Source organism: Entelurus aequoreus, linkage group LG08, assembly GCF_033978785.1.
Source record: "Entelurus aequoreus isolate RoL-2023_Sb linkage group LG08, RoL_Eaeq_v1.1, whole genome shotgun sequence".
In the NCBI taxonomy this organism is placed as follows: Eukaryota; Metazoa; Chordata; class Actinopteri; order Syngnathiformes; family Syngnathidae; genus Entelurus; species Entelurus aequoreus.
In genome coordinates this window covers 42,633,229-42,655,920 of record NC_084738.1, presented here as the reverse complement: position 1 = coordinate 42,655,920, position 22,692 = coordinate 42,633,229, and the positions used below count along the sequence as shown (strand labels likewise).

General features: G+C 40.9%; 1 protein-coding gene across 1 annotated transcript in view; it reads left to right on the top strand.

Moving 5' to 3' along the window:
- The window catches only part of csmd3b (CUB and Sushi multiple domains 3b), an 822,373-nt gene that overhangs the window by 347,960 nt on the left and 451,721 nt on the right, over window positions 1-22,692 (top strand). The window contains exon 4 of the mRNA XM_062056514.1: window positions 7,604-7,801. Coding sequence (XP_061912498.1) covers window positions 7,604-7,801 — 198 coding nt within the window. The remainder of the gene's footprint in view (window positions 1-7,603; window positions 7,802-22,692) is intronic.

Here is a 22,692-nt window from a genome sequence, read left to right as displayed (position 1 = left end):
CTGGTTGTTCACTCCCTTGTTTTGTTTCTATGGTTACCCATTAGTTTCATCTGTTCCACGTTTGGACTCACACACCTGTCACCAATCATGTCACAGTTATTTAAGCCTGTCTTTTTCTGTTGGTCGGCCTGGCGACATTATCTGCTGTTACCCTTGTCACTCATGCGTTGATTCCATGCCATTGTTCCATGATCGTTTACATGCTTGTTCCAAGTAAGTTTTTGTTTATTCATGTCACATTTAGCAGTTATTTTGTTTCATGTCCTTAGTCTACGTTAAGTGTAAGTTTTTGTTTCATAGTCAAGTTTGTACCTCCACCTTGTGCGCGCCTTTAGTTAGTTCTTTTTGTTATAGTAAAAATAAATATGTCCTTACCTTCACGCCATGTCCGCTCCAACTTTTATTGCATCTCGGGAAAACAAACCCGCCGTAGTCCACGTCATGACACCAAGACATTTTAGGGAGACAGAACAGGAACGCTGCCGGGTGGGAAAAATGTAAACGCTGTGGGGATGGGGGGAGTTGTCTGAATAAAAAAAAAGTTTCGGTCTCAAACTGGGCTCCTGGGGAGGGGGTCCAGACTAAGGCCAATAAATAAAAAAACCTCAATAACCATAAGCACAGATAGACATGTTACATAGAAGCCACAAAACTTGCAACAGAGGTAGTGGGGGCTACGGTGGTAGGCTGCTGTTATCTAAAGCACTGATCAGCCGTCCATCACCCCTAAGGGATTTAAGTGGTAGATCAGGTATATAAGCCCCTCTCCTTTTTGGGCCTACTTCTGGTGAAAACGTGCCCCCTTGGACCATATAGGAAACGTGTCCAAAACAGCCGAGGAAGTAGTCTTATCTTCATGTTAGCATATAGAAAAACAAACAAAGTTCAACTAAACACAATATGTCCTATAGTCATTGTGTCTGGTTTAAAGGCCTACTGAAATGAATTTTTTTATTTACACAGGGATAGCAGATCCATTCTATGTGTCATACTTGATCATTTCGCGATATTGCCATATTTTTGCTGAAAGGATTTAGTAGAGAACAACGACGATAAAGTTCGCAACTTTTGGTCGCTGATAAAAAAAAGCTTTGCCCCTACCGCAGGGGTCGGCAACCCAAAATGTTGAAAGAGCCATATTGGACCAAAAATACAAAAACAAATCTGTCTGGAGCCGCAAAAAATTAAAAGCCATATTACATGTGTCATGAGATATACATTTAATTAAGAGGACTTAAAGGAAACTAAATGAGCTCAAATATAGCTACAAATGAGGCATAATGCTGCAATATGTACATATCGCTAGCCTAAATAGCATGTTAGCATCGATTAGCTTGCAGTCATGCAGTGACCAAATATGTCTGATTAGCATTCCACACAAGTCAATAACATCAACAAAACTCACCTTTGTGCACTCACGCACAACGTTAAAAGTGTGGTGGACAAAATGAGACAGAAAAAGTGGCATAAAACACGTCCTAGAAAGTCGGAGAAAGTTATACATGCAAACAAACTATACGGTGAGTTCAAGGACCGCCAAAATAAGTAGGACAAAACGGCGCTCGCCAAATACTCGAATCAGTGAAGCATGTTTAATATAAACAGTGTGCTTTATAACAATTAGGGAGGTGTGTGTCATGTTTGTCCTCATACAGAAACCATACTAAAACAAAAAAAATGATTTTTTTTCCCCTCATCTTTTTCCATTCTTCATACATTTTTGAAAAATCTCCAGAGAGCCACTAGGGCGGCGCTAAAGAGCCGCATGCGGCTCTAGAGCCGCGGGTTGCCGACCCCCGCCCTACCGGAAGTAGCGTGACGTCACAAGCTGGAGTGCTGCTCACATTTCCCTATTGTTTACACCAGCAGCTAGAGAGATTCGGACCAAGAAAGCGACGATTACCCCATTAATTTGAGCGAAGATGAAAGATTCGTGGATGAGGAAAGTGAGAGTGAAGGACTAGAGTGCAGTGCAGGACGTATCTTTTTTCGCTCTGACCGTAACTAGGTACAAGGGTTCATTGGATTCCACACTTTCTCATTTTTCTATTGTGGATCACGGATTTGTATTTTAAACCACCTCGGATACTATATCCTCTTCAAAATGAGAGTCGAGAATGCGAAATGGACATTCACGGTGACTTTTATCTCCACGACAATACATCGGCGAAACACTTTAGCTACGGAGCTAAAGTGATAGCATCGGGCTCAAATGCAGATATAAACAAAAGAAATAAACCCCTGACTGGAAGGATAGACAGAAAATCAACAATACTATTAAACTCTGGACATGTAAATACACGGTTAATGCTTTCTAGCTTGGCGAAGATTAACAATGCTGTTGCTAATGATGCCATTGAAGCTAACTTAGCAACGGGACCTCACAGAGCTATGATAAAAACATTAGCGCTCCACCTACGCCAGCCAGCCCTCATCTGCTCATCAACACCCGTGCTCACCTGCGTTCCAGCGAACGACGGAAGGACGAAAGACTCCACCCGATCATCCGTGTGGTCGGCGGCTAGCGTCTGCTATCCAAGTCAAAGTCCTCCTGGTTGTGTTGCTACAGCCAGCCGCTAATACACCGATCCCACCTACAACTTTCTTCTTTGCAGTCTTCATTGTTCATTAAACAAATTGCAAAAGATTCACCAACACAGATGTCCAAAATACTGTGGAATTTTGAGATGAAAACAGAGCTTTTTTGTATTGGATTCAATGGTGTACCAATACATCCGTTTATTTAGTGACGTCACGCGCATACGTCATCATACATAAACATTTTCAACCGGAAGTTTAGCTGGAAATTTAAAATTGCACTTTATAAGTTAACCCGGCCGTATTGGCATGTGTTGCAATGTTAAGATTTCATCATTGATATATAAATTATCAGACTGCGTGGTCGGTAGTAGTGGGTTTCAGTAGGCCTTTAAAAAACAATACAATCAACTACCGCGCTCTCTAATGCAGTCAAAAACTTTAACAGCTGTGGCTGTAGGCAACCTCCTGATTTGTTTTTTTTTTAAAATTATGATTTGGATGAATTTATCTACCTCTACGTGCACTTTAAAATGTTGCTACTCAACTGTCAGTGTGAAAGTAATGTTGTACTGTTCATTACAATCAACTCATTCGAGCTATTAATGCTGACTCAGCAGTTTGTTCTTTACTGCTATTACAACATTGCACTGTTGTACAAAGCAGGATAGGATAGGATGGGATAAGATAGGATTGCACTTTGTTGTCATTGCACAAGTACAATGGAATTTTATTTTCAGCACAGACCTTTCAAGAGCAGACATACATCAGAATCAGAATCAGAATCAGAATAGTTTTATTGCCATTGTTTGAGAACGGGTTCACAAACTAGGAATTTTTCTTGGTGCAAACGTGCGACATAAAACACATATAACACATATTTGGTATACAAAGAGCTGTGACTGATCTATCAGATAGACTTAGAAGGGATTCAAGGAATTCAAGGAGCTGCTGTTAGGAGTTATTGTTCATTTGCCTGATGGCCGAGGGGAAAAAACTGTTCAGGTGGCGGGAGGTGTGGGTCTGGATGGAGCGTAGTCTCCTGCCTGAGGGGAGAGGGGAGAATAGTGTGTGTCCAGGGTGAGAAGAGTCAGCTGTGATCCAACCCACACGCCTCCTGGTCCTGGAGGAGAACAAGTCCTGGAGGGATGGGAGCTTTCAGCCAATCACCTTCTCAGCAGCACATACGATGCGCTGTAGTCTATTCTTATCCTGGACTGTTGCACCGGGGAACCACACTGTGATGGAGGAGGTCAGGATGGACTCTATGATGGCTGAGTAAAACTGCACCAGCATCTCGGTCGGCACCTTAAGTTTCCTCAGCTGCCGCAGGAAGTACATCCTCTGCTGGGCCTTCTTGATGAGGGAGCTGATGGTCAGCTCCCACTTGAGGTCCTGGGTGATGGTGGTGCCCAAGAAATGGAAGGAGTCCACAATGGGGACGGGGGTGGGAGAGTCAATCAGGGTGAGGGGGGATGGTGGGGCTGTGACTTTCCTGAAGTCCATGATCATCTCCACTGTTTTCTGGGCGTTCAGCTCCAGGTTGTTGAGGCTGCACCAGGACGTCAGCCGGTCTACCTCTCTCCTGTAGGCGGACTCATCGCCATTCGAGATGAGCCCGATGAGGGGGGTGTCATCCGCAAACTTGAGCAGTTTTACGGATTGGTGACTGGATGTGCAGCAGTTTGTATACAGGGAGAAGAGCCAGGGGGAGAGTACACAGCCCTGAGGAGTACCAGTGTTTGTGGTTCGACTGTCCGAGACAATCTTCCCCAGCCGTACGTGCTGTCTTCGGTCTGTCAGGAAGTCATTGATCCAACTGCAGAGGGAGTCGGGCACGCTGAGCTGGTAGAGCTTGTCTCATAGCAGACCAGGGAGGATGGTGTTGAAGGCAGAGCTGAAGTCCACAAACAGGATCCTAGCGTAGGTTCCTGGGGAGTGCAGATGCTCCAGGATGAAGTGGAGGGCCAGGTTCACTGCATCATCCACAGACCTGTTGGCTCTGTAGGCGAACTGCAGTGGGTCCAGGAGGGGGGCAGTGATGTCCTTGAGGTGGGGCAGGACCAAGCGCTCAAAGGACTTCATGACCACAGACGTCAGCGCGACCGGCCTGTAGTCATTTAGTCCTGTGATCCGTGCTTTCTTGGGGACAGGGACAATGGTAGAGGTCTTAAAGCAGGACGGCACGCGGCATAGCTCCAGAGAGGTGTTAAAAATGTCAGTGAAGACAGGAGCCAGCTGGTCCGCACAGTGTCTGAGAGTGGAGGGGGAGACACCATCCGGCCCGGGGGCCTTCCGCGTATTCAGCTTCAAGAACTGCTGACGTACATCCTCTTCTTTAATGGAGAGGGTCTTTACAGTCTTATGATGTTTTTGGAGTCCTGTGATGTCATTGGAGTCCTTTGAGTCCTTTAACTCCTTTAATGATGTGCTGGCATTGGTGGGGAGGGTGATGGTGGGGGGAGCATGGCTTTGATGAGCTGAAGGCCGTTCATGACGACAGTAATGTGTGTTGAGGGCCTGAGCGAGAGTCCGGTCATTCAGGGCCTGGGGGGTTTTGGGCTTATAGTTCGTAAGGGCCCTTAAACCTCTCCAAACTGCCGCAGAATCATTGGAGCGGAACTGTTCCTGTAGACGGTTAGAGTACACAGATTTAGCTTTCTTCACTTCCCTGGTGAAGTGGTACTTCGCTTCTCTGTATGTACTTCGGTCCCTGCTTCTCCATGCAGCCTCCTTCTTCTTGCGCAGCTGTCGGAGCTTGGGTGTGAACCAGGGCTTGTCGTTGTTATAACAGACCCTGGTGCGCGTTGGAATGATGCGCGCCTCATTGAACTGTATGTATGAGGTCACAGTGTCCGTATACTCGTCCAGATTGTTCGTGGCCGCTCCAATTGCCTCCCAGTCTGTCGTTTCCCAACAAGCACGCAATTCGTCCACAGACTCGGCGGTGAAACACTTAATGTTCCTCATAACAGGTTTAGCCAGTTTCAGTCTCTGTCTGTATGAAGGGATTAAGTGCACCATCACGTGATCTGATAGTCCAAGAGCAGCGCGCGGGACTGCATGAAAAGCCTTGCTCAATGTAGTGTAGCAGTGATCCAGCGTGTTCTCCTCTCTGGTCGGGCATTTAATAAACTGTCTATACTTTGGTAATTCCTGGCTCAAATTTCCCTTGTTAAAGTCACCAAGCACGATAACAAGAGAGTCAGGAAAAGACCGTTCGACATGTAAGATCTGTCCTGCGAGCGCGCGCTGAGCGTCACGCACGTCCGCGCCGGGCGGGATGTAAACAGCCACGAGAATGAATGAAACAATCTCACGCGGTGAGTAAAAGGGCTTACAGTGGATGAATAAATATTCCAGAGAAAAAGAATAGTGTCTAAAAATCACAGTCACGTCTGTGCACCAGCTATTGTTGATAAAGAAGCATAGTCCACCGCCTCTTTTTTTGCCAGAGAGCGCCGCGTCTCGGTCCGCGCGGAGGAGATGAAAGCCCTCCAGTTGAAGCGCGCTGTCCGGGACACTTGAGTTTGAGTTTGAGTTTGAGTTTGAGTTTATTTCGAACATGCAAGCATACAACATGATACATCACAATTTCCAGTTTCTCTTTTCAACATGTTCGAAAAGGAGTAGGAAGAAGCAGAGCTTATTTAATCCTACCCCTTTTCTTTACATAACAGTTGCTGAAACTTTTTTTATTCACTTCCTGTTCTCAATTTTTTCACAATAAACTCCATATCTAATCACAATAAAAATAAATAAATAAATAATAGTAAGAATTTAATAATAATAATTGGTGAAGAAAGTCATATTTCATATGATGAGATAAGTAAGATTACTTTAAGAATGAATGAATGAATGGATGAAATAAATTGAAAATGTTTGTCATGGTTCTTCTTCTTTGTACTTTGTAAACACTTTAAGTTTGAAGAGTTTCTTGAAGTGTATCATATTAGTACATTGTTTGATTGCTTTGCTTAATCCATTCCATAATTTAATTCCACATACTGATATACTGAAGGTCTTAAGTGTTGTACGTGCGTACAAATGTTTTAAATTACATTTTTCTCTAAGATTATATTTCTCCTCTTTTGTTGAGAAGAATTGTTGTATATTCTTGGGTAGCAGGTTATAGTTTGCTTTGTGCATAATTTTAGCTGTTTGCAAATTCACTATGTCGTGGAATTTCAGTATCTTTGATTCAATAAATAAAGGATTTGTATGTTCTCTATATCCAACATTATGTATTATTCTAACTGATCTTTTTTGTAACACCGTTAATGAATGAAGTGTACTTTTGTAATTATTTCCCCATATTTCTACACAGTAGCTCAGATATGGTAACACTAGTGAGCAGTATAGACTATGAAGTGATTTTTTGTCTAGAACATGTTTTGCTTTATTCATTATTGACGTGTTTCTTGCTACTTTATGTTGTATATTTTTTACGTGAGATTTCCAGTTCAGACTTGCGCTCAGCCAAGTCTCTGTGAAACACAACACACAGGATGAGGAGAAGTCCTTGTTCCTTCTCATCAGCAACGCTAGCTCGTCCATCTTGTTGGCAAGTGAGCGGACGTTGGAGAGGAAGATGCCTGGTAGAGGCGTGCGCAATCCCCGTCCGCGAAGACGGACAAGTGCGCCCGCTCGCTTTCCTCTTCGATGCGTTTTCCCTCTTTTGAGCACAGAATGGACAAAATCCGCAGCTGACGCTAAGATGACCGGTAACAAGTTCATAGGGATGGTGGATCTGATGTTCAGTAGCTCTTCACGGGTGTAAGAGCACCCGGAAACACAATTTATGTACAAAAACAAACAAAACAGAGCGCACGAAAGCACCGAGGCAGCCTTCATCGGCGCCATGATGATTGCTTTGTACATTGTACAGGGTGACATAAACGCTGCCTTGGTCTAAGGGTTTTAGGATGAGTAAAAAGAAAAGTTGATCCCCAGACTGGGCTACTAAGGGGCGGCTAAGTCTGGGGCCAGGAAAAGATGTAATATATACTTGTCCACAAATGAATTTCTCATGCAATAAACTAAGTTCTCCTTGTCTCCTCCACAGAGCTCCACAGTTCATCATGCGGGAACCCTGGCGTACCGCCCAAAGCGGTGCTGAACGGCGGCGCCCGCTTCGCTGTGGGGGACAGCGTACGCTACAGCTGCGTGTCCGGTTACGTCCTGGACGGACACGCCACGCTCACCTGCATCCTCAATGCCGGGAACACGGCCGTGTGGGACTTCCCCGCTCCCGTCTGTCGAGGTAGAGACCACCAAGCATGCTTGTTTACCTGCAGCGCTGAAGGGCTTCATCCAAATATTCCAACATACGTCAATGTCGCTATTTGAGGAATGTGCAGAGAAAGCCCTTCTCAGGCTGCACGTGTTTGGAAGCTGTGTGTCGTTGTTTGCTTAAGGTGTGTGTGGGCGAGACAGACAAATAAGCACACTTTGCTTTCATCTATTTTGGTGTTGTTGACGTTTTCCAACATTTATGATCGATACACACATAAAGTCAGCCACATTTCCGCTACATTTAGCACTTCAGTACTTGCAACTCTGGAAATATGCATTTTTTTTGTTTGTTTTTTGTTTTTTAACGGGGTAAGGTTTCTTTCTCTGAATGTTCTGAACTCCTAGCTCCACACCAGAGTTGTATTGAACAGGTGAATGATGTCTATAGGAGTTGGCGTCCCTCAACCTGTCATAGCTTCTCTGGAGCATAAGTTAGTTGAGACTGATTCAACAGCGCCTCCGCTGTTTGCAGCCAAGTGGTGCACCACATTGTGTACCATTCACAATTCATCAATTCCACATAGCAAAAAGTCAAAGAAAAAGCAAGTTAATCACATGCTTTGCTGATGCCTCAGTGAAAATGCCTGATGTCATGATTGTAGTATAAATCAGGGGTTCCTCAACTTTTTGACCTCAGGGCCCAACTTCTCCACGACAGAAGGCCCCGGAGCCCACTCAAATATTAATACTGATTTGATTTGAACAATATTCAATAATTATATCTAACCTGTTTACAGTGTAACAGGATAAACCGTGTCAAATGATATGAAACTATGTGCTAATCACATGCTTAGGTCAGGCTGATTACAAAAATACATACTAACCATATATATGCAGATTATGCAGAGCTAAAATATAAAACTTCTTACAAAATTGATAACAAATAGTAATAATCTTTCTTAAATAAACCAAAAAAATGCACCTCTTTAGTCATAATTGTTGTGCTTACAAAATTGTTCTATGACTTTAGCTCCAGAATTCTTCTGTTTGTTTGATATTGTCATTATTTAAAAGTGTATTACAACTATGTCTATATGGACCACAGCTGAGAAACAGATATTTTATGGCGGCCCTCTAGGGGGCTGTTGAGGCACAACAATGGGCCACACCCCTATGGTTAAGAAACAATATGGATTACCAAGGACAGTGTAACCTCGATTCACAAATTTAATTGGTTCTTAAACAGGGAAAAAAGTTTGTATATTGAAGCAAATTTCTCTATAAGAAACAATGTAAATATGAATAATGGGTTCCAGTCTCAGGCAGCACGGTGGGGGAGGGGTTAGTGCGTCTGCCTCACAATACGATGGTGCTGAGTAGTCTGGGGTTCAATCCCAGGCTCGGGATCTTTCTGTGTGGAGTTTGCATGTTCTCCCCGTGACTGCGTGGGTTCTCTCCGGGAACTCCGGCTTCCTCCCACCTCCAAAGACATGCACCTGGGGATAGGTTGATTGACAACACTAAATTGGCCCTAAAGTGTGAATGTGAGTGTGAATGTTGTCTGTCTATCTGTGTTGGCCCTGCGATGAGGTGGCGACTTGTCCAGGGTGTACCCCGCCTTCCGCCAAATTGTAGCTGAGATAGGCTCCAGCGCCCCCGCGACCCCGAAGGGAATAAGCGGTAGAAAATGGATGGATGGATGGGTTCCAGTCTTGACAAAAGTCCACATTTTAGTAAAAGTTTGTACACTTTGAAGACAATATAAAGCGCTATACAGTACTGTGTATCAAACAAACACAATAAGGGGATGATGGACTAAATCAGGGGTAGGGAACCTATGGCTCTCGAGCCAAATGTGGCTCTTTTGATGGCTGCATCTAGCTCTCAGATATATTTTAGCTGAAATTGCTTAACACGATAAGTATTGAATAATTCTGCGAGTAATCACAGTGTTAAAAATAACGTTCAAAATATAAAACATTCTCATGCATTCTAATCCATCCATCTGCGTTCTACCGCTTCTATTCAAGAAGTTGCATTAATGGTAAGAAGTATTTTATTTATTATTGGTTAGCTTCAGAATAACAATGTTATTGAAAAGAATACGAGACTTATTATACTGTAAAATGTTGGTCTTACTTAAAAATGCACGCATTTAGTTGTATTCAGGGTTAAAAAATATAATATGGCTCTCATGGAAATACATTTTAAAATATTTGTCTTTCATGGCTCTCTCAACCAAAAAGGTTCTCGACCCCTGGACTAAATGGTCTCTAGTGTGTGAGTGCTGGCCTATCTGTATTGGCCCTGCGATGAGGTGGTGACTTGTCCAGGGGGTACCCTGGAATGCAGCTGGGATAGGCTCCAGCAACTCCCCCTTGCCCCCTGCAACTCTGAGAGGGACAAGCGGCAGAAAATGGATGGATGGATGGATCAACTTTCTATTTAGTAACAAAGCCTAAACAACAACTACCAGAACTGTCCTCATTTTCAGTCACCTAGCCAACACAATGTCACTAGCCCTGTGGTGCATCATTGTTTGAAATCACAAAACTCCTTAACTCTAACAGCCAGGTCACTGCAATGCTTAGGAATAAAACAGTAAATCCCCTTTACTTTGTTAATGGATTGTCTTTGCATTCAGCGGAAGGGAGGGCGATGCATTGTTGACAACGCTGTGGATAATTACTGAATGTTTCAAATTACAAACACACGAAAAATGTTATCAAAAGGTTAAAACCCCTTAAAAAGCACACACACCATAGCACAGTAGCTAACAGCCGCACTGTGTTGATTGAATGAGAACCGTAGATCAGTCAGCCGGCCCATTATGGATGTACTGCCCGGCACACAATGGCTGCACTGCTGGCACACAACGGGTGAATGAAACGTTCGTACACCAAAGCATATTGTGGTTTGTAAATTGAGGTTCCAGTGTATAGATGTTGTTTTGTGCCACTATTTTTATATTAGTGCTTAATCTGACAAATTACTTTTTTAATGAAGTAAAACATGTTTAATAGATGCTAATCACACTAAATAATTACATTTTAAAACTGTGCGAATACCGTCCTAAATGTTTTTGCCGATATCCGATATTCCGATATTGTCCAACTCCTAATTACCGATTCCGATATCAACCGATACCGATATATACAGTCGTGGTTTTAACACATTATTATGCCTAATTGTGTTGTGATGCCCCGCTGGATGCATTAAACAATGTAACAAGGTTTTCCAAAATAAGAGAACAACTTCAACTCAAGTTATGGAAAAAAGTGCCAACATGGCACTGCCATATTTATTATTGAAGTCACAAAGTGCATTATTTTTTTAACATGCCTCAAAACAGCAGCTTGGAATTTGGGACATGCTCTCCCTGAGATAATCCTGATACCCACTACAACTATGGGAAGTACTATATTTTGACTTTCACAAAGTGCATTATTTTTTTTAAACATGCCTCAAAACAACTGTTACAAAATCAATGAAGGCACACAGCTTCAGTCCAGAGTATACTGGAGTAATAAAGTAAACAATAACATAGTCCTCATTTAGTGCAAGACTGCCTGGCATACTGTATAACAGGAAATTATAAACTGGGCTCACATCCATATTCCGCTTGTATTCATTGTGTATCTCCTTATGATTCTTGAAGAGGTGGGAGATCAAATTGCTCGTATTAAAGGAAGACATATTGGTTCCTCCTCGCATTACCAACTTTTTGAGGTCATTGCAAATTGCCATTTTTTCATCTGTCAGAGACACTTTAAAATAACCGAACTCGCTCGCTTGTTAGCCACGGCTATAGCACCAGCAACAACACACTCTTGTTGTTGTTATGCTGCGCTCGCGGCGGTTTGATGAGGTCATCAAGCGTCGCCAGTAAACCTCTCATGCTGCAGTCGTCAACTCCTGTGTTGTGTGTGGGAGAGGGGAAAGGGGAGATGGGAGGGGCTGCTGACTGGGAGAAGCAACTGCTCTGTACTTACCGCTCCGTACAGCGGCGTTTTGAAAAGTCATTAATTTTACTTTTTGACACCGATACCGATAATTTCCGATATTACATTTTAAGCATTTATCGGCTGATAATATCGGCAGGTCGATATTATCGGACATCTCTAGTTGTTGTTGAAGTTAGCGAAAAATATGTTTGCATTCCGGTCGAAGTCCTCAAGTTAAATTTTCCCCAGATGAGTAACTAACTTCTTACCTTTACAAATGTAGCAAAGTTAGCTATCAACTTCTTTAGGCAGCGCGCTTGTTGACACAGAACCAACAGTGCCCCTGCTGGATCAGCCATGTAGTGCAGAGAAGTTTATTTTTTCAATAACTTACTGAACTGATGTCTACTGTAAGGCTCGAGTATAATATACATTATTTTTGTGCCACCTGATGCTATTTTCCTCCAATGTTGTAAAGATTCCGGAAGATGTTTAATTTGTACATACATTAATTCTGACTTGGTGTAAATTTAAACCAGTGATTTTCAACCACTGTGCCGCGGCACACTAGTGTGCAAACCAGTATTTATAATCCACAAATAAGGTGCCGTTGTTGAGTGTCAGTGCTGTCTAGAGCTCGGCATAGTAACTGTGTTATTTTCTTCCATATCAGTAGGTGGCAGCCGGTAGCTAATTGCTTTGTAGACATCGGGAACATGATTTGTCATGATCACAATGTGAAGAAGCGGTAGAAAATGGACAATATGAAGACGACAGCGGGAGGCAGTGTGCAGGTAAAAATGTATCTAATGCTTAAACCAAAAACAAACAAAAGGTGAGGGCCCCTAAAAAAAGGTATTGAAGCTTAGGGATGGCTACGCGGAACGAAACTACAACTGAACTGGCTACAAAGTTAAAAAAAAAAAATAGAATGCTGGACGACAGCAAAGACTTACAGAGTGTGGAGCAGAGATGGCACCCAAAAAGTACATCCGTACATGACATGACAACAATGTCCACACAAAGAAGGATAGCAACAACTGAAATAGTGTTGATTGCTAAAACAAAGCAGGTGCGGGGAATAGCGTTCAAGGAAGACATGGAATGCAACAGGAAAATACCAACAAAACAGGAAAAGCCACCAAAATAGGAGCACATAACACTACACACAGGAAAACACCAAAAAACTCCAAATAAGTGATGTGACAGGTCGTGACAGTACACCTACTTTGAGACAAGTATAGTGATGCATGGTTGGTTATGGTTTGAATTCATATCCAACAATTGCGACGACTACTTTTTATTGTCAATATCGAGTTACATTTTTTAATGATTTCTGCTGGTGGTGGGCCTTGGGATTTTTTCAATGAAATAAATGTGGCTTGGCTCAAAAAAGGTTGAAAAACTCTGCATTAAACTACATAATCGCTTACAGACGCTTAGAGAGCCAACTTGTTCGACGTATGAAACATGCATTGCTGTTTTGTCTACTTGTTGTCCTGTCATGCCATTCCCTCACGAGCGACGTCCTCCGAGCCCGGCTTGTATTTGACTTAGTTTGATCATGCCGGGCCCCCCCACCAACCCCCCCGCTGTGGCCAACCTGGACCACCCCCCCCCCCCCCCCCTGAACAGTGAATGTTGGCATGAAACCACCTGTACTCACAGTGTGTCTCCCTGCAGCAGCTTGCCTGAAATGGGCGGCGGTTGATTCACGCCGACTGTGTCGTCGCGGCGGATGTGAGAAATTAATGGCCTTGAATCCGGGGTCTGCGTGTCTGGTGTTGTTATGAAGCTGAGCGTGTGTCGGTCTCATGCTGCGACGCTCTGGAGAAAACGTGTGACTCATCGGCGGCCTGTTTTATTTTGACGCCTTCTCTGTCATCATCACCTGTCACTTTTCATCTTATACTAATGAGGTTGTGTTTGTGTTGGTGACACTCGGTGGAGAGGCGCAGCATGGGCACGGCAAAAGGATTAAAAAAAATAAACCCAAGCTGCTTCCCATACTAGCGCTGGTCTTTATTTTATGAAGTGTATTAGTCAGGGCAGTTACGAGCTACGAGGATGAAATCTAAATTGGAAGCAAGCAATAATAGTGAAGCTAGATAATTAGTATTGTTTATTATTCCTCCTTTATACTGCTTTTGAGTCTTCTTTTATGCTTTTTCTTATTCTAATTGAACTATTGTGATCAAACAATGTCCTTTGTACATCAATAAAGTTTGTCTACAGGGTTTAGTGCGTGTGCCTCATAATAAGAAGGTCCTCGGTTCGATCCCCAGGATCTTTCTGTGTGGAGTTTGCATGTTCTCCCCGTGACTGTATTTATGGGGACGGCGTGGCGGGCGGTTGGGAGAGTGGCCGTGCCAGCAACCCGAGGGTTCCTGTTTCAATCCCCAGCTTCTACCAACCTTGTCACGTCCGTTGTGTCTTTGAGCAAGACACTTCACCCTTGCTCCTGATGGGTCATGGTTAGAGCCTTGCACGGCAGCTCTGGCCCTCAGTGTGTGAGTGTGTGTGTGTGAATGTGTGAATGTGGAAATAGTTTCAAAGCGCTTTGAGTACCTTGAAGGTAGAAAAGCGCTATACAAGTATAACCCATTTACATTTACATTTTGACTGCGTGGGTTCCCTCTGGGTACTCTGGTTTCCTCCCACCTTAAAACATGCACCTTGGGATAGGTTGATTGGCAACACTAAATGGTGTGTGAATGTCAGCGACCCCGAGAGGGACAAGTGGTAGAAACTGGATGGATGGATGGATGGATGGATGGATAGATAGTTCTAGATGAGTTGGGTTGAGTAGCACAACCAAGGCTTTAAAGTGCATGTTGTGGTTAAGGGTAGGTACTGAAACCATGGTTGTACGGTATACCGGTAGTAGTAATGTACCGCGGTGCTAATGAATTAAAAAAGGTACTATATTGTCATTAAAAATACCGTTAGTTTTTTTTTTCATCGACGTGAGGCGCGCCGTGCATGGTGACATTGCTTAATAATAAGAGCCGCGGCGCACATTTGTCAACACACAGAAACAATGTGAAGACAGAGGAGGAACAATGGACGTATTTTGGCTTAAAAACTAAAGAGAATACAAAACCCAAAACCAGTGAAGTTGGCACGTTGTGTAAATGGTAAATAAAAACAGAATACAATGATTTGCAAATCATTTTCAACTTATATTCAATTGAATAGACTGCAAAGACAAGAAACTTTTTTTTTTTTTTGCAAACAATCATTAACTTAGAATTTAATGGCAGCAACACGTTGCAAAAATGTTGGCACAGGGGCATTTTTACCACTGTGTTACATGGCCTTTCCTTTTAACAACACTCAGTAAACATTTGGGAACTGAGGAGACCAATTTCTGAAGCTTTTCAGGTGAAATTATTTCCCATTCTTGCTTGATGAACAGCTAAAGTTGTTCAACAGTCAGTCGTATTTTACGCTTCATAATGCGCCACACATTTTCAATGGGAGACAGGTCTGGACTACAGGCAGGCCAGTCTAGTACCCGCACTCTTTTACTATGAAGCCACGTTGTTGTAACACGTGGCTTGGCATTGTCGTGGCTTGTCATTGTCCATGATAACATTGCTTGGAAAATGAGCTAATATTTGCAAAAAATAACAAAGTTTTCCAGTTCGAACATTAAGTATCTTGTCTTTGCAGTCTATTCCATTGAATATAGGTTGAAAAGGATTGGCAAATCATTGTATTTTGTTTTTATTTATGATTTACACAACGTCCCAACTTCACTGGTTTTGGGTTTTGTACATGGTAGCAGTGCTTTAAAACATAGCTACTCTACCAGCTAGCGGCTAACGTCACTCCATAGTGTTTTAGCTACTTCTAAATCACTAATCCTTGTCTCCATGGCGACAAAGTAAGTTTCTTACAAGTATCATCCGTGCAGGATGAGGATTAGGTAAACAGGCTTCACTACACACCGTAGGAGGATACAATAGCTAATCGCTAACAGCAAGCTAGCACTCCCGAATGAAACAAAACGGTGGATCCTTACAAATATTGATCGTAACAATACCAAGTACAAGAGCCGTATCTTGTTGACATTACATCGATATTTTTTTATGATCACAAAATTTTTGTTCATTTGTTTATTGTTCATAAACTCAGGAAATATGTCCCTAAACACAGGAGGACTTTAATTATGACCAATGAATGACCCTGTAATTACTTAGTATTGGATTGATACCTGAAATTGTAGTTTCACCCAAAACTAATGTAAAGTATCCAAACAACAGAAGAATATAGTAGTATTACATTTTAACAGAAGTGTAGCTAGAACATGTTAAAACAGAAAGTTAGCAAATATTAACAGTAAATGAACAAGTAGATTAATAATCCATTTTCTACCACTTGTCCATTATAATTTTGACAAAATGATAGCATGAGAAATGAGACAATATGCTACTGCATATGTCAGCAGACTAATTAGGAGCCTTTGAAACCTGTTTGCTTACTTACTACTAAAAGACAAGTTGTCTTTTTTGTTCACTATTTTATTGAATGACACAATTATTCTTTAATTGCAATAATAAACGTATGTTTAATGTATCATAAGATTTCTGTTAAAATAAAGCCAATAATAACATTTTTTGCGGTCCCCTTTATTTTGAAAAGTATCAAAATACTGTACATTTTGGTTACGGTACCGGTACCAAATTATTGGTAACGGGACAACCCTAGAGAGTCCAGTGAGAAGGCCTTTACAGTAGTCTAACCTGCTGGAGACAAAGGCTTATTTAAACATTATTTCTCTGATTTTGGCAAGGTTTTTTTCAGGTGGGAAAACGCTGCTGATGTCATTGATTTATTGTGGCTGTTAAAGTTCAAGTCAGAGTCCATTTTTACCCCCAGATTTCTAACCTGATTATTAGGTTTCAGGTGTATGGTCTCAAGGTGACTGATAGTAGTTTCTCTTTGCTTCTGTGGGCCAAAGACAGTGAGTTTTCATTACCTTCAGAATTGCGCAAAACCTAAATATCGTAATAAGAAACAGGTAATGGAAACACCCATATTTTGAAAAACCTCTTAAATATCGCTAAAACATTTTTGCGTTTGCATGAGGTGGTTTTTGAGACGGGAAGTGTTTCGCAAAAGCATAATGGAAACACTTTTTTTTGCATTAAGACGTCACCGATGCAGGACAACGAGGGTAGACGGGTCGTCTTGTCTCACTTCTGGTGAGACGGCACAGATGTCTCGCAGGTCCCTTCCCGTCAATAGAGGCCGACTCGCAGGCTTGGAGAGAACCACATGCCCGAACATGTGTCGAGGGGGCCGTAAGTTTCCGATCAGTCAACCAGGGGTGTGATTGAGTCAGCAGGCTCAGAGAGACCCACATACCCGAACAAGTGTCAAGAGGGCTTTAAGGACGTTGCCTTTACCACCTGCTCAGTGGCCTTGTGGTTAGAGTGTCCGCCCTGAGACTGGAGGGTCGTGAGTTCAAACCCCGGCCGAGTCATACCAAAGACTATAAAAATGGGAACCATTGCCTCCCTGCTTCGCACTCAGCATCAACGGTTGGAATTGGGGATTAAATCACCAAAATGATTCCCGAGCTTGGCCGCCGCTGCAGCTCACTGCTCCCCTCATCTCCCAGTGGGTGGAACAAGGGGATGGGTCAAATGCAGAGGGTAATTTCACCACGTTGGGACTTTAACTTTAAGCGATCACCCGCTGCCTTCGTCTTCTATTGACATCCCGGCGACAGCCGTGGCTGCAATATCTTCCTCAAAGTGGAGTCTCGCGGGATGAGATTTTACGAGAATTACGCCTCATGACGGAAACACCCTTTAATTGAAACAAAATGTACTTTGTCGAAATCTTAGAAATATCGCTTTTATTTTGCGAAAAACTGCAATGGAAACACTGCTAGGGATTTCTGTTTTGTCTGAGTTAAGCTACTCATGAGACTTGTGCAAACTTGTGGATACATATTAAAGCACATTACATCAGGAGGTTGCCTACAGCCACAGCTGTTGAGACCAATGTTTAATGACCGAGCGCTATTTAGGGCACCGAGGGACCCTGGGATACACCATGATTAACTTCATAGAGGTGTTAATTGACAGTACAGTATATTGATTGTCAAGTTGGCCTTCCAGTTCCACACGCGTCCTGTAGGTGTCAGTAATGTGAGATATGAAGTGGTTAGAAAAGAACCAGTCACCTCTACTGAGTTTTTGCAATGATGGATTTTTTTTAACCTGGAATTTGCAAGCCTAATACACATAGAGCCTGCTATTATTTTAAAACATGCAATTTTGATGGCACACGCAAAGCTTGTCCACTAACTTTGTGTGCAGAGGATTCATTACATCCATTTTTTAGTGCAGGTCCCTCTCTGTGTCCTATCCCAGCCGTTCCTAGACAAGGATTGCTTATTTTACATCAGCAAAACAGAGAATATGGAGATTATATGATGATTTTCAGAACACCCATGACAGTAGGGGGAGGAGATGCAAATACTGTATAATCATTTAGCACTCCCAGTGTGATTTATCAAAACTAAAACTGTTTTGCATCTGTATTCATTACTTCGAAAATGTGCGTGCAAACCCGCACAGTTATGCACAAATGGCCTTACTGCGGTCAGAAGTCGGCACTCTCAATATGACAGACCATGGAGTGTCGTGTCGACATATTTTTTGCAGAAATAAAAATATTCAACATACAGTATTTTCCCAGCAAACGTAACCAAAACAATGTCTGCTGGCGTTATTTGAATGGCGTTCGTTTTTCATAGATATATTACTAATTTCACACCCACATGAAAAAAACGTGCAACATGCAATATTGTCTTGCCACTGGATCATATCAGAGCGCCATCGCCATCGCGGCTATTGTCAGTGTTGTGGCAAAAACAGCGGTCGTGTGGGCCTCCACAGCGCACCTTTGACATGCTAAAAATAGCTTATGTTCTATATAGCAGAAAGGGTGGTACAGATTATAGATGTGTGCCGAATGTTCTACAATTTTGCGAAACAGCAAAGGTTGGAGAGCACGATAACATGCGTGTGGAAAGAAATGAGTGTCTCCATGGCGACAGCCGCTGTAGTTCACACACAAACCTAATTTAAACATGGCGGCACCATTTTTGCACACAGTCTTAGCAGATCAACCTCAACAGGCCTACTAATAGTACAACAATTTATCATTTATCTACACTATTTTTTGGCACATGTTGTTTAGATCTTAGCACTGTAGGACCATAAACTTTAGTGTAAAATATTTCAGGTATTTTTTATGCTACTCTATTGAGAGTATTTAACATTTTTCGACAATTGTTTCAATTTTATAGCTGGTAAAAACAAGTGTAGGGCATAACAATCAGTAAATTGTTTAGATCACAGGTTTATAAAGGGCCCACGAAAGCCGAGAAATATTATTTGTCAATAAAGTACTTTATAATTGTTGTATTAAATGTATTTGTCCTTTACATTTTGACAGAAACAAATCAATGTATGCATGTAAAGGCATATCTTTTAAACTACTGTATCTAATAATGCAACAAGTAATATATTATGCAAGTTATCCATTACCCAGCAGGCACACGGCATTAAAACAACATTAAGAACTTGTTAAATTAGGTCCAATTAGGTCCAACTCAAACTTAATGTTGAATAACATACTTTTTGACAGGGTTTAATCAATATTGGGTTGTTACGTTGATTTGAACAGTGAATTTTGGATATTTCCCAGTCAATAATCTTAAAAAAAAAAAAAAAAGTTTAAAAAAACATGCTTTTTAACAAAGTTTATTCAATGTCAGGTTGTGATATTGATTGGAGAAATTAAAATTTGGTCATTCATTTCCAAACCAACAATTTGGATCCAATGTTAGACATCAACGTCTCTATTTTTGAATACAACTATTATGGAACGTTGTTTCAAAGTCAGTTCGAAGAAACATGAATGTATAATCCACTTTGTATCCATGTAGTGTGCCTGTTGGGTAAATTGTACATTGAATAGAGTTTACATAAAAAACAAAACGTTTAACATCATAAAAAAACAACTATGGGACCATTTTTTTCATTAACAGTAATAAACCGTAAAACAATAAATCTCCCATTAAAAAAAAAGTGGCACTGTTTTAATGCTGTAAAAACTAACATAAATTGTACGGTAAAATTTTGGCAACTGATCTGCCAGTTTTTTACTGTAAAATCTATAAATTTTTGTTTTAAGTGCGTGTAAAAAAAATACAAACAAATTATAATAATAGTTAATAAATAATAGGTAAATACTTAATTAATGTAAATTAATATTACACAATGCATCACAATTGTGTAAAAATATATAGATTTGTATTTTAAGTGCATGTAAAAAAATACAAAAAAATATATACATAGTTAATAAATAATAGGTAAATACTAATGAATTAAAATTAATATTACACAATGCATCGCAATTGTGTAATATATCATAAAGCAAATCCATATACATTCATATAACATTGACTTTTACATGGTCCTCGTAGGGCAGCCATAACTGCAATGTGGCCCTCAATGAAAACGGGGTTGACACCCCTGGCTTCGGGTATCATTAAGAATTCTGTCAATTGTGTGTCACAATGTTTCTATTTGTATGCTTGTTCAATCATTTCAATGTTAAAATAGCTAACTAAGCTGGATAGGTTTGTATGATTATAATAGTTTTGACGTATTTCAACACATTATGAATTCCATCAACTATCCTTGTAACGAACAAACACGGCTTTCTGCCTTCAACTTTAAAGGTTTTATGATGCAATTATTTGTCCGCTCAATGGCTAACTTGAAGTTTTTAAAATGTAATATAAAATTTCAGACGTTTTGCAGATGCAATAACTCTGTATTTAATTCCTCGCCATTGATTTATTGAACACAACACCTAGCCTGGCTGGTCCAAAGAAATTTGCACGTAAAAGCAATAAAGGACCTTGTTAAGTTGTATGAACATTTTCAGCAGTGTCAATTGATGGGTGGTTCCAAGAAGCAGCAGCATTGATGGAATGTCGGCTGGGAGGAAAAGCAACTTGTCATTGCTAGATTAGGAATGTCTCTGTCATTCTGTCAGCCAGGCTAACCGGGGCTAAGCTACCACCATCAACACAGGGCAGCAGCATGAAGGCTTTTGGCTGTTTTTGCTCCGACAATAAATTGTAGTTATGACAAGGCCAGAACCCAGGACATAGATTTTATTTTGAGTCCAGATAAAACTACATTTTTGAGTGTGCACAGAACACAGGTCACACTTTTATTTGGATTGTGTTCAAACAGTCTTTGTGATGTCAACATTGGCCTAAAAGGGTCGCTTTCTTCTATTTTCACAGTATGAAGTCCGCAGCTTTGCAGATACAGTGTTCTTATTTTCTCTACACCAAAGGGATCCGGAAAATCGAATCTAACATATTTAATTTGAGTGAGCATGATTATTATTCCAACGTTTATGCAACACACTCATATCTTGTCAAATAAACAATTAGAAGATGCCTGGTGGGCTACACTTTGGGTATTTATGACCATGTGATGTCATTTTATTTCATTTGTGTAGCTTTTTTCCAGTTAATAATGCATTCATCTTGATTATACATACATATTGTTCCATTTCACTAAGAAGTAAAACAAATAAAAATAACAAAAATTACTTTTTCTCTGCTGTTTTTATTGCTTTTATTAATTTGGACCATATTTTCCATCAAACTCGAGGTCAATTTCTAAATTATTTCAAGACTTTTTGCCGATGTTTAAGGCCATATTTTACCCAAATGTTTTAAAAAAATTGAACAACCTTTGCGATTTAACTTACCTCATCTATATACTATGTATATTTTGAATTTGGTACTAATCAAATCATTCCCCCAGGAGAAGTCCGCCAATGGGAAAAAAAAACAGGTAAATAGTTTGAAAATCACAACTTCAAGGCAATTGAATTGATGTTTTTGCATTTTATTTACTGTTTTTATTCATAATATTTCTAAATAATTTATAATGTATTTTTAAATAGTTGAAAATATATTCAAAGAACATATAATATGTTGTCCAATAATTTAACATATATGTGATAATTCATCATGTTTTCCACCATTTTAAAATGGTATTTTTTGTCACACACAAAAAAAATGCTTAACATTCTGAGACGCCATCAACGCAAGAAAACATTGTATTTGATAGTAATAATATTGATAAATAAGTTCTAATATATTTTCAAATAATTTAAATTATATTCAAACATCTCTAATATGCAATAATTGAACCTATATCTAATAATTCATATTATGTTTTCCATCATTTTAAAATAATATTTTTTGTCGCACGCAAAAGAAAATGCTTTATATCCCGAGACGCCATGCACATAATAAAAACAGTGTATTTAATACTGATAATATTTCTAAATAATTCATAATATATTTTTAAATAATTGAAAATATTTAATAATCCATAATGTTTTCAGATAATAGAAAATACATTCAATAATTTGTGTGGCTTACAATACGAAGGTCCTGGGTTCAATCCCGAGCTCGGGGTCTTTCTGTGTGGAGTTTGCATGTTCTCCCTTTGACTGCGTGGGTTCCCTCCGGGTACTCCGGCTTCCTCCCACCTCCAAAAACATGCACCTGGGGATAGGCTGATTGGCAACACTAAATTGGCCCTAGTGTGTGAATGTGAGTGTGAATTCTGTCTATTTGTGTTGGCCCTGTGATGAGGTGGCGACTTGTCCAGGGTGTACCCCGCCTTCCGCCCGAATGCAGCTGAGATAGGCTCCAGCACCCCCCGCGACCCCGAGAGGGGGCAAGCGGTAGAAAATGGATGGATGGATGGAATTCAATGGTTTCCATCATTTTAAAGTGATTATTATTTTGTCACATGCAAAAAAGCGTTCACATCCTGAGACACCATCCATGCCATAGAAACATTTGATTTATTAGTGATAACAGTCTTAAATAATATTATTCCCAATA